This window comes from Sinocyclocheilus rhinocerous, unplaced genomic scaffold (assembly GCF_001515625.1).
Source record: "Sinocyclocheilus rhinocerous isolate Xijiao unplaced genomic scaffold, SAMN03320098_v1.1 scaffold1068, whole genome shotgun sequence".
Lineage (NCBI taxonomy): Eukaryota > Metazoa > Chordata > Actinopteri > Cypriniformes > Cyprinidae > Sinocyclocheilus > Sinocyclocheilus rhinocerous.
In genome coordinates this window covers 334,097-346,279 of record NW_015633196.1, presented here as the reverse complement: position 1 = coordinate 346,279, position 12,183 = coordinate 334,097, and the positions used below count along the sequence as shown (strand labels likewise).

At 40.7% G+C, this 12,183-nt stretch overlaps 2 protein-coding genes across 5 annotated transcripts in view; one reads left to right on the top strand and one right to left on the bottom strand.

Moving 5' to 3' along the window:
• The window catches only part of LOC107743914 (protein FAM179B-like), a 24,845-nt gene extending 21,857 nt beyond the window's left edge, over window positions 1–2,988 (bottom strand). Inside the window, exons 1-2 of the mRNA XM_016557363.1 lie at window positions 2,769–2,988; window positions 402–1,483 (exon numbers count right to left, since the gene is read on the bottom strand). Coding sequence (XP_016412849.1) covers window positions 402–1,483; window positions 2,769–2,988 — 1,302 coding nt within the window. The remainder of the gene's footprint in view (window positions 1–401; window positions 1,484–2,768) is intronic.
• A 303-nt stretch (window positions 2,989–3,291) lies between these two features.
• The window catches only part of klhl28 (kelch like family member 28), a 9,850-nt gene continuing 958 nt past the window's right edge, over window positions 3,292–12,183 (top strand). For 2 of the 4 annotated variants that reach the window (XR_001640437.1, XM_016557352.1), the window contains exons 1-5: window positions 3,292–3,478; window positions 6,347–6,607; window positions 6,953–7,590; window positions 8,511–8,954; window positions 11,311–11,519. Coding sequence is in view for 3 of the 4 variants with exons in the window: in XM_016557352.1 (XP_016412838.1) it covers window positions 6,347–6,607; window positions 6,953–7,590; window positions 8,511–8,954; window positions 11,311–11,519 (1,552 nt within the window). In the remaining variant the exon portion in view is untranslated. Of the gene's footprint in view, window positions 3,479–3,503; window positions 3,721–6,315; window positions 6,608–6,952; window positions 7,591–8,510; window positions 8,955–11,310; window positions 11,520–12,183 lie in introns of those variants that run through there. The other 2 variants (XM_016557353.1, XM_016557354.1) reach the window with 2 other exon arrangements.

The following is a 12,183-nucleotide window of genomic DNA, read 5'->3' as shown; positions in this document are numbered from 1 at the left end:
GGCACAGGCACAGGCACACACACGCACAGGCACAGACACGCACAGGCACAGACACAGACACAGGCACAGACACAGGCACAGACACAGGCACAGACACAGGCACAGACACAGACACAGGCACACGCACAGACACACACGCACACACACAGGCACAGGCACAGGCACATCAATTTAACCCTGAAAGGCCTAATATATAAAATAATAGTCTGGAGAAGAAAAAAAAGGAGTATCATTTGTTCTATCAAGCTTTTACGGCTCATATACTCTGATCTAGTGAGAATGTGAAGGAAAAACAGTACTGCAGTTATTCTGACGCTTACTTGATCAAAACCAGTCAAGATCGAGAATTACACTGAAAGAGCTTTGACTGCATAAAAACCTCTAAACTCTCAATCAGAGACAGAAGATGTGCAGCTGATTGAGAGACAGCAGAGTTTGAGCGTTTCAAAGCCTGAGAAACTTTTAGAGATCTCAGGTGTGTGTGTGATGATGCTGATGTCATCGCTCACCTGATCAGGTGACCTTCCATTGGTCTGAAGCTCCACAGAGAGGGCCGATCTCTCCCAGGGCAGTTTGTTCTTCCCAGCGCTCACCATCCTCCTCTGCTGAGGCGTGTTATCCGTCAGATCCACGTCTGAGCGAGAGCTGTGAACCCGGCCTCCGTTCAGAACCCAGTCCAGATCGGCCCCGGAGCCCAGCTGAGGCGGCCGTCTCTGTCCCGGTCTGGGAAGAACCAGAGCATACTCTACCGTGCCGTCAGGGGACAGTCGAGGGAGTATGTGCCGCGCACGCCGCGCCTGTACAGCAGCCATGAGGCCCTCGGCGTCTCCGGCGAGCTCCACTCGATCCACGGCCTTCATGAGCGGCTGCTTCTTACCCGTGTCCAGACAGTAGTCGAAGACGGCGAAGAGCTCCAGAGCCGCGTGACGCACCTTCTTCTTGCTGTCGGCGAGCGCCGGCGCCGCTTCAGCGCACAAGCCGGAGATGTCGAAGTCCTTGCGCGGGTGCGTGAGCATGGCGGCCGTGATGATGTTGATGACGTCCTCTCGAACCCTAGAGTTCCTGTGCTTGAGCTGAGCCACCACCAGATCCAGAACCTTCTGCGGCCCCACCATCCTCATCAGCTGCCTGAAGACGCTCATGTACTCGTGCCGCGTCACGTTCCGCGAGTCGCCCAGCGCTCGCACCGTCACGCCCACGATCTCCTTATAATAGCGCTCCACATCACACTCCAGCTTCTCGATCAGCAGGTTGATGAGCTGCAGCGCGCCGTACAACACCTTGAAGTTGCTGTCGTCCAGGAGCTTGCGTAAGAACTGGATGAACTCCACGATGCTGCCGGAGGAGACCTGCTGGAGATCCAGCTCCAGGAGGAGGTTCTTCAGCTCCTCCACGCCGCTGGTCCGCTTCTGATAGTTCTGGAGGTCCAGGAGCTGCGCGTGTAACTCCTGAGGAATCAGCCCATAAATCATCATGGATGCTGCTGATCAGAATCCAGACGGAGGCAGGGACGCACAGGAATCGGTCATGGTGATGAGGGACGGGAAGCGTCACATGATGCAGCCACAGACCTGGAATCCACAGGAAAACACTTTAGATCCCAGCGACTTAACACTGCTTTTGTGCTCCAGGGACACATATATATGTGTGTGTGAGAGAGACAGCTGTCTATCTGTCGTAAAAACACAGCGTTTGACTCCGCTGAAGCTGCTGAGATGCTTAAAATAGAGAGCAGCTGCTGTCAAACACCACAACACATGCTGCTATATTTAACAGCCAGAGCTGGAAGTGTTTTCTCAATATTTCAACATTGCATGAACTACTGATGAACACACTCATGTTTATTTGAGTTATCGCTCAGTGGGTTATTTAACCATGTTTTGTTATGTCTTTGGAAGGCTTTTGTCTTTTAAATGCACAAATTCACTTTATTCCCAAACTTGTTCGTCATCTGAACCTCTTTCAGCTAATATATTTACTTGAGATTTACAAATAAATATTTTAATAATTCAGTATCACATTTGCATGTTCACGGTTCTCTGACATTAATGACATGCAGGTCAACAAATAAAATAGTGATTTTTTTTGTATCTTGATTGATTTTATTTTAATTTTACATTTTTATGATTTAATTATTTGCTTTTCATTAAACTCACGAACCCCCTGCAGTTCATTTATGAGCCCCAGTTTAGGAAACCTTGACATAATGTAATGTTTAATCCACTTTCTGTTGTAAATAACAACAAATGTAATATATTTACTTTTTCTTTGCATTTTTTATATCAATATGGTACAAGATTGTCCTATTTAAATCAATATGATAAACGAGTTAGGTCAGAAGTAATCTAAAAGTAATCTGATTATATTACCTAAAATGTGTAGCCTAATGTAACGGATTACGTTACTGTAATCTAGAATCAGTAACGGACTACAATTCGTCATGTAGAGCAACTCAAACCCGAAACGACTGGTTTTCAAATCGATTCAGTGACGAATATTCGTTAAGTATTCGGCGGGAAAACCAGCTGTGGCTCTTCTGCAGCATTCCCTCGAGATTCTCTCATCTGACACACGTTTAATCGTGAGGCGATTCTACAGCATTAATGAGTCTCATTCATCATCGACGTTTGTCTGGGATTTTCGCGGTTTTCTAGCAAATCTACAACACGCGGCAGAATTAATCGACAATACGCTATTTAAAAACACCCACGCACAATTTACACGCGAAGCTGACTGAAATGCCTGACGTGTTTTAGTGAAAATCAAACCTGTTATCGCAGATCGCTCCGACTCCGAACGACTTCCGTCCAGATTCTGTGCGATTCTCGACGCGACTCGGTCTGATTCGCCGAATCGGCTCCCTCTGGTCTGATTTTGTCTGATTCGCGTCTGATTTTCGGTGTTTTTCCGTCGGATTCTGATTTTCTCGCTGCTTCCATCACAACACTCAAGCAAAATGGCGCTGATGTCACAACCAGCCGCTGCCATGGCGACGCACACTCTAACCCCGCACTGGCTGGCGGGCGTGCGCGGTGCATTGTGGGAGGTGTAGTTCAACGGATGCATTTGCATGTGAAGACCTGAAGACAGACAGAGACAGCAACGCTTTCGTTTGAATAATGTTATTATTTGAATTGTTATTTCGGCTTCATCAGGGCTTAAAGAGTACAAATAAAAAAGGTAATTTAAAAACAAACAAAGATTCAAAGGTTTAATATTCTGATTATTATTATTATTCAATGCGCATGATAATGTTATTTAATATTATTATTATACTATTTAATGCACACACATATTATCTGCACCTGAGGTGTAATTTTAAGATAAAAGATATTTAAAGCGCAGTCGCGTCAGAGCTTTTATTTTGCTCCCCGCGCTTATTTCCCGGAAGTGACGCACGCGCTGATTTGTGTTTGTTTTCCTGACAGTCGCGGCCGTGTTGCGCTTCAAACTGCCAGAAATCAGCCAGACACCACAGGTAAACAATGAATAAACTCTTTATTGCTGCACTTTAGCGCTCTAAATGAGCGCCTGGCCGAGTGTAAGCGCGCGTTTGTCCCGAGCTGAGCTCTGAGTGCTCTGATGCTAATGCTAGCAGCAGCTTTATTCGTTCTCTTCAGCTGATTGATGAAGATGAAGATGATTGTGATGTGTGGAGATGACTGTGATCTCTGATATTGACTCTCAACACTCCTGATGTGATCTCTGCTGTTCGTGGAGGTGTGTCAAATCTAGGGCGCTGCGGATGCTGTCTACATAGGGAGTGTGTGTGTGTGTGTGTGTGTGAGAGAGAGAGTGTACCTGTTTTTCTATCCTGGTGGGGACTTAAACCTGAATACACACAGACTCGTGGGGACTCGTGTCACGGTGGGGACCTAAATTGAGGTCCCCACGGGTAAACAAGCTAATAAATCACACAGAATGAAGTTTTTTGAAAATCTGAAAATGCAGAAAGTTTCCTGTGAGGGGTAGGTTTAGGGGTAGGGTTGGTGTAGGGCAATAGAATATACGGTCTGTACAGTAGAAAAACCATTACGCCTATGAAGAGTCCCCACAAGGATAGCTGACCAGACTGTGTGTGTGTGTGTGTGTGTGTGTGTGAGTGAGTGTGTGTGAGTGTGTGTGTGTGTGTGTCTAGAAGACCGCAGCAGTTCTGAGCCTCTGCTGTCTAGGCAGGTGTCGAGGACACACTTGAATGATGCTGTCTGAAAGGCAAACCCCTCAATATCACTGATTCCTGTCAGAGAATTAGATTTACAATCTAAGCTGATTTATTGAAATGATTGTGTTTGGATGCAGTTATATGCAAAACAAGAAAAAAGAAATGTACTATGTTACGATAACAAACAGCAGTAAAATAGTATTAAAATAGGGTATATATTAATTATCGGTTTATTAATTGCTAGATATAAATTTGCAATTGCAGAAAAACAAACAAAAACAAAACTATGGAATAAAGAAATAAAAAGGAAATTCAGAATTTTTATCTCATTTTATATTTTTACATTTACATTCATGACGTTTATATCTTACAATCTTAAATTTATATCACAATTTTTTGTTTTTTATCTCGCAATTATGAGTTTTTATCTCAAATTATTATTTTACAGCTTGCAATTATGAGTTTTTATATCAAAATTATGAGTTTATATCTTGCAATTATGAGTTTTTATATCAAAATTATGAGTTTATATCTTGCAATTATGAGTTTTTATATCAAAATTATGAGTTTATATCTTGCAATTATGAGTTTTTATATCAAAATTATGAGTTTATATCTTGCAATTATGAGTTTTTATATCAAAATTATGAGTTTATATCTTGCAATTATGAGTTTTTATATCAAAATTATGAGTTTATATCTTGCAATTATGAGTTTATATCTCAAATTATTATTTTTCATCTTGCAATTTTTTTGTTTATATCTCACAATTATGAGTATATATCTTGCAATCTTTTTAAATTAAAATCTCACTATTTTGAATTCATGTCTCACAGTTGAGTTAACTTATATCTCACAATCCTGATTTTTTTCTTGCAATTCTGAGTTTATTTTTCGCAATTCTTACTTTTTTTTTTTAGACTGTGTGTGTGTGTGTGTGTGTGTGTGTGAGTGAGTGTGTGTGAGTGTGTGTGTGTGTGTGTCTAGAAGACCGCAGCAGTTCTGAGCCTCTGCTGTCTAGGCAGGTGTCGAGGACACACTTGAATGATGCTGTCTGAAAGGCAAACCCCTCAATATCACTGATTCCTGTCAGAGAATTAGATTTACAATCTAAGCTGATTTATTGAAATGATTGTGTTTGGATGCAGTTATATGCAAAACAAGAAAAAAGAAATGTACTATGTTACGATAACAAACAGCAGTAAAATAGTATTAAAATAGGGTATATATTAATTATCGGTTTATTAATTGCTAGATATAAATTTGCAATTGCAGAAAAACAAACAAAAACAAAACTATGGAATAAAGAAATAAAAAGGAAATTCAGAATTTTTATCTCATTTTATATTTTTACATTTACATTCATGACGTTTATATCTTACAATCTTAAATTTATATCAAAATTTTTTGTTTTTTATCTCAAATTATTATTTTACAGCTTGCAATTATGAGTTTTTATATCAAAATTATGAGTTTATATCTTGCAATTATGAGTTTTTATATCAAAATTATGAGTTTATATCTTGCAATTATGAGTTTTTATATCAAAATTATGAGTTTATATCTTGCAATTATGAGTTTTTATATCAAAATTATGAGTTTATATCTTGCAATTATGAGTTTATATCTCAAATTATTATTTTTCATCTTGCAATTTTTTTGTTTATATCTCACAATTATGAGTATATATCTTGCAATCTTTTTAAATTAAAATCTCACTATTTTGAATTCATGTCTCACAGTTGAGTTAACTTATATCTCACAATCCTGATTTTTTTCTTGCAATTCTGAGTTTATTTTTCGCAATTCTTACTTTTTTTTTTGTCGTCAGAATTGCAAGAAAAGTTCATAATCGTCGTGAGATTAAAAAGTTGCAATTAGCTTTTTAATAGTTGTATTGTGTGTCAGAAACAGACTTGCGGTGTTTAGTGAGCGTGTGCAAGTGAAGCATGATGATAAGTGCGTGTGCTTGTCTGTGTGTGAGACTGTGAGAGGCTGTGGAAGTGTTTCTCAGAGCTGTAGTGTACATGTGACGCACGGCTGCTGTTTGTTCATCTGCTGGGCTTCTGGGAGTTTAATGTCCCTCAAGAACTGAAGAACGCTCTCTTCATAATCCCAGCGAGCTGCTGACTTGCACTGGTTTTCTCCCGCAGCCGTCTGTATCTGTATCTGTGTGTCTGTCAGATGGAGCAGCAGGCCAAGCCGTACATGTTTGCGAGCCTGACGCGTCCTCACTCCGAGCAGCTCCTGCAGGGTCTGCAGCTCCTGCGGCAGGATCACGAGCTCTGCGACATCGTGCTGCGGGTCGGAGACGCCAAGATCCACGCGCACAAAGTGGTGCTGGCCAGCATCAGCCCCTACTTCAAGGCCATGTTCACCGGAAACCTGTCCGAGAAAGAGACGTCCGAGGTGGAGTTCCAGTGCGTCGATGAAGCCGCTCTCAAGGTCAGAACGCACCAGCACAGCATGTACAGTAATCACTGACTCTCTAATCACACCCTTCTGCACCATCCCCTGCATGCTCAGAGCATACTTTAGTGGGGATACGCACAAACCGCATCATTCAGAAATAATACCTCAGGCTGCACGGCACGGATTGTACGACGGACTATTTAAATGAAGCAGTGTAGCTATATGTTTGGTTGAATATAGCCTATTTTATTCTGATAATGAACAGGCTGCATGTGTGTGCGTGAGGCGAAAAGATAACATACTCCTATTATATATATACATATAATTGATTCAGCACAACGTTAACGAGTTAAGTGCTCTGTTTCCGTCTCTCGTCAGGCTATAGTGGAGTACGCCTACACAGGAACCGTCTTCATCTCACAGGAAACAGTGGAGACTCTACTTCCTGCCGCCAACCTGCTGCAGGTCAAGCTGGTTCTGAAGGAGTGCTGCAGCTTCCTGGAGAGTCAGCTGGACGCGGGGAACTGCATCGGCATCTCGCGCTTCGCCGAGACCTACGGCTGCCACGAGCTGTGTTTATCCGCCTCCAAATTCATCTGCCAGCACTTCGAGGAGGTGTGCCAGACGGAGGAGTTCCTGGAGCTGACGCGCGCCGAGCTGGACGAGATCGTGTCCAACGACTGCCTGAACGTGCTGACGGAGGAGAGTGTGTTCTACGCGCTGGAGTCCTGGATCAAGTACGATCTGACGGAGCGGCAGCAGTATCTGGTGCAGCTCCTGCACTGTGTGCGGCTACCGCTGCTGAGCGTCAAGTTCCTGACGCGGCTCTACGAGGCTAATCACCTGATCCGAGACGACCACGCCTGCAAACACCTGCTCAACGAGGCGCTCAAGTACCACTTCATGCCCGAGCACCGGCTCTCCTACCAGACGGTGCTGTCCACACGGCCGCGCTGCGCTCCTAAAGTCCTGCTGGCCGTTGGAGGAAAGGCCGGGCTCTTCGCCACGCTGGAGAGGTGATGATTATACTTCACTAACACTCAAAACATCTCCCAACTTTCACTATAAAATAAAGGTTAGCTGAAATATAAAATAAAATAAAAAAACAGCATTTCTCATTTTCTTTTAGCTTAACTTCATGTGCTAATAAAATTAAGAATTGATAAAAACTATATAGACATTTTAAAACAACAAAAACTAATAAAAATGACAAAAACACAACAAAATGACTGAAATTAACATGAAAGCAGAACATTTTGAAATAAAATGCAATGCAGAATATTAACAAAAACTATTATATTCTCTCAGTGATACTAAAATAACACTGATTTGGGAAGAACAGTCTTATTGTTTGTTTTTTAATGCAATTTTTTGCTGTGCTTCTCTGTAAGTTTGGACAAAAAATGCTCTTATAAGTTAATGACTAATAATAATGGTGTTATTGTTATATACACAAATATTGAATAAAATAAGAAAATATTACTATTGTAATAACATTATTTCACTCACTATAAAATAAAAAGAGTATTTAATAATAATAATAATAATAATAATTATAATAATTTTTCACGTAGGGCCAGGTAGGTTTGGACAGCTTTTTTCCCTTAATAAATGAAATTATCATTTAAAAACTGCATTTTATATTTACTTGCATTTATCTTTGCGTAATATTAAAATTGGTTTGATGATCTGAATCTTTTAAGTGTGACAAATATGCAAAAAATTAAAAAAACAGGAAGGGGGCAAAAACCTTTTCACGGCACTGTATATATATAATAGTTAAACTAATGAATTGATAAGAACAGAAATGTCAATGAGAATGGAATGGGATCATACAGATGTTGATTGATTAATGTTTTACTCTGCTGAGCTGCTGCTGCTGCAGCTCGATGGAAGTGTGTGTGTGCTCTGTTCATGATGTGTGTGTGTGTGTCAGTATGGAGATGTACTTCCCGCAGACGGACTCGTGGATCGGTCTGGCTCCGCTCAGCGTGCCGCGCTATGAGTTCGGCGTGGCGGTTCTGGAGCAGAAGGTGTATGTAGTGGGAGGCATCGCCACACACATGCGGCAGGGCATCAGCTACCGGCGGCACGAGAGCAGCGTGGAGCGCTGGGACCCCGACAGCAACACCTGGGCGTCTGTGGAGCGCATGGCCGAGTGCAGGAGCACGCTAGGTGTGGTGGTGCTAGCGGGCGAGCTGTACGCTCTCGGCGGATACGACGGACAGTACTACCTGCAGTCTGTGGAGAAGTACGGGCCCAAGCTCAAGGAGTGGCAGCCGGTGGCACCGATGACCAAATCACGCAGCTGCTTCGCCACCGCCGCACTCGACGGCATGATCTACGCCATCGGCGGATACGGCCCCGCCCACATGAACAGGTACGACCCGCTGCAGCAGTGCATTCTGGGAGGAGGCAGCAGTGGGATTATCTTTAACTACAGCTGTTGCTCCTGATGAGTCTCTATGTCCTTTATTACTCACTATTGCCTTACATGTTTATAGAAAGTTAATCTATTATTATATTTATTATAATATGTGACCCTGGAGCACAAAACTGCATCTATATGAAAATCTGGAATCTGAGGGTGCAAAAAAATCTAAATATTTTTGACCCATACAATGTATTGTTGGCTATTGCTACAAATATACCCCAGCGACTTAACACTGCTTTTGTGCTGCAGGGACACAAATAGTCAATTTATTACTAATTTGTAATTATTTTAAGAAGTACTTATTATTAAATAAAAACTGTATAAATTAAACATTACTTACAAGCAGTTAAAGTAATGAGCTTCTGTGAGGTGACGTGCTGATCATAACTGGTGTCATAACTGCTATTATTATCATTATAACTATTAAAAACAGCCATTAAATCAGCCATCACTGAGTTTTGCATCAACAAATGCCATTTTTTAGGCAATCTTAAATCAAGATTCATGATATTTAGAAGACTGTGGGCAGGAAGCACCAAAATAAAGTAATGCAAAATAAAAATAACTAAACAAAATTGAAATTAAAAATAATAAAAAATTAAATACATACACGCAACAAAAACAAAAACTAATTAAACCGACAAAATCCACTTCAAAATATAAAAAAGTGCTATAATGATATTAATATAACATTGGCTGGTAAATTAGTAGAAAAATAATTATATTCAAGGCCTTGTTTCAAATAGAACTACTGAATAACAAAAAATGAATGAAATAAAAAAACTTTCAGTAAATATTTCAGTTCAAAATACTAAAATGACTAAAACGGAAAATAAATAAATATATTAACTAGACTAATAAAACCAACAAAATTGCTAAAAATTGAAATGAAAACAGAAAATATATATTTTTTAAAATTCAAATATTAATATGTACTATAATACTACTTTAATGATTTTAAAATAGTCCTGGTTGGTAAATTAGTGGAAACCATTATATTCAAGGCCTTGTTTTAAATAAAAACTACTGAATGACTTTAATAGTTACATTTATTTTTATAGTTCGAAGTTGATTTTTTGTATTTTTAATTGTAGTCTGAGCCTCTTTGCAGTGAGCGCAGGTCTTGCTGCTGTAGTTTGGGGCTCATGGGACGCTCCTGCTGTTGTGCTCGTGTCTCCGTGAGAGAGGAGGCTCTCGAGACATGTTTCGCTCAAGCACCTCTAAACCTGTGGCAAGAGAGAACAGACTCATGGGACACTGCCATGGTTTCATATTTCTCATTAATATGTGATTTCACTGGTTTCTTTGAGTTATTCCTGCTCAAAACAACACACATATGTGACCCTGGAGCACAAAAGCAGTAAGTCGCTGGGGTATATTTTTCAAGGCCTTGTTTTAAATAAAAACTACTGAATGACTTTAATAGTTACATTTATTTTTATAGTTCGAAGTTGATTTTTTGTATTTTTAATTGTAGTCTGAGCCTCTTTGCAGTGAGCGCAGGTCTTGCTGCTGTAGTTTGGGGCTCATGGGACGCTCCTGCTGTTGTGCTCGTGTCTCCGTGAGAGAGGAGGCTCTCGAGACATGTTTCGCTCAAGCACCTCTAAACCTGTGGCAAGAGAGAACAGACTCATGGGACACTGCCATGGTTTCATATTTCTCATTAATATGTGATTTCACTGGTTTCTTGGAGTTATTCCTGCTCAAAACAACACACATATGTGACCCTGCAGCACAAAAGCAGTGTTAAGTCGCTGGGGTATATTTGTAGCAATAGCCAACAATACATTGTATGGCTCAAAATTATACATTTTTCTTTTATGCCAAAAATCATTAGGATATTAAGTAAAGATCATGTTCCATGAAGATATTTAGTAAATCTCCTACCGTAAATATATCAGAACTTAATTTTTGATTAGTAATATGCATTGCTAAGAACTTCATTTGAACAACTTTAAAGATGATTTTCTCAATATTTAGATTTTTTTGCACCCTCAGATTCCAGATTTTCAAATATTGTCCTATCCTAACAAACCACACATCAATGGAAAGCTCATTTATTCAGCTTTCAGATGATGTAGTCTCACAAATTTCACTAAATTGACCCTTATGACTGGTTTTGTGCTTCAGCGTCACATATCGGCAATGCTTGGATAATTATGAGACCTGAATGATATTTGCTCATTTTTCATATGATTGCTGTGGAGTTATATTGGAGATCAGTGGTGTTTGTTAAATCAAGTGTTACTAACTATCACTGAGTCCGGACAGGAAGTTGATTGGTGATCGATGTGTGTTTCAGTGTGGAGAGATACGACCCGAGCAAAGACTCATGGGATATGGTGGCGCCGATGGCTGATAAGCGCATTAACTTCGGCGTGGGCGTGATGCTGGGCTTCATCTTTGTGGTGGGAGGACACAACGGTGTGTCTCATCTGTCCAGCATCGAGCGCTACGACCCGCAGCAGAACCAGTGGACGGCGTGTCGACCCATGAACGAGCCGCGCACCGGTGAGAGTCACATGACACCCATCTCACTGAACACTGAATCATCCAGAACCGGCCCAGCTCATATTACACCAACAAACAAGTAGAACATGTGGAAAACAGGGCTGTCGATTTAACGTGTTCATTGAATACTGTGTTAAAATGATTAGCCGCCCGTCATCTTCCACTGACGCAGTGTCTGATGATCATGATTCAGGACGACTGACTGTATGAGTCTATTGCAGTGATAGCAGCCGAAAATTCAAGATATGAGGCAAAAAATATATTTATGTCATATGATATACTTCAGCAATATTGCACCAGCGAGAGCGCTGTTTCTCCACAATATCTGCATTGATTTATACAACAGTTCAATAATCAAGAAGTTCATATTGTTACATTTTAGACTTAATATTGTCTGCTTTTGCTCAATTTGCAAATGAAAATGGTTCGTATTAAAGCCACAGCAGAACTGATGAGATCAACACACAGCGGAGATTCATTACTGAGTCACTGATTCAGTGATTCGTTCACAAAGAGGTCACTTGTTTCATTTCTGAATGAATCAGCTGTTTGAATGAATCGTTGAATGAGTGATTCAATGACTCACTAATTAAGACAGTGACTTGATCTGTGTTGATGTGTGTGTTTGATCTGAGTGAGTGAGTGTGTGTGTGTGTGTGTGTGT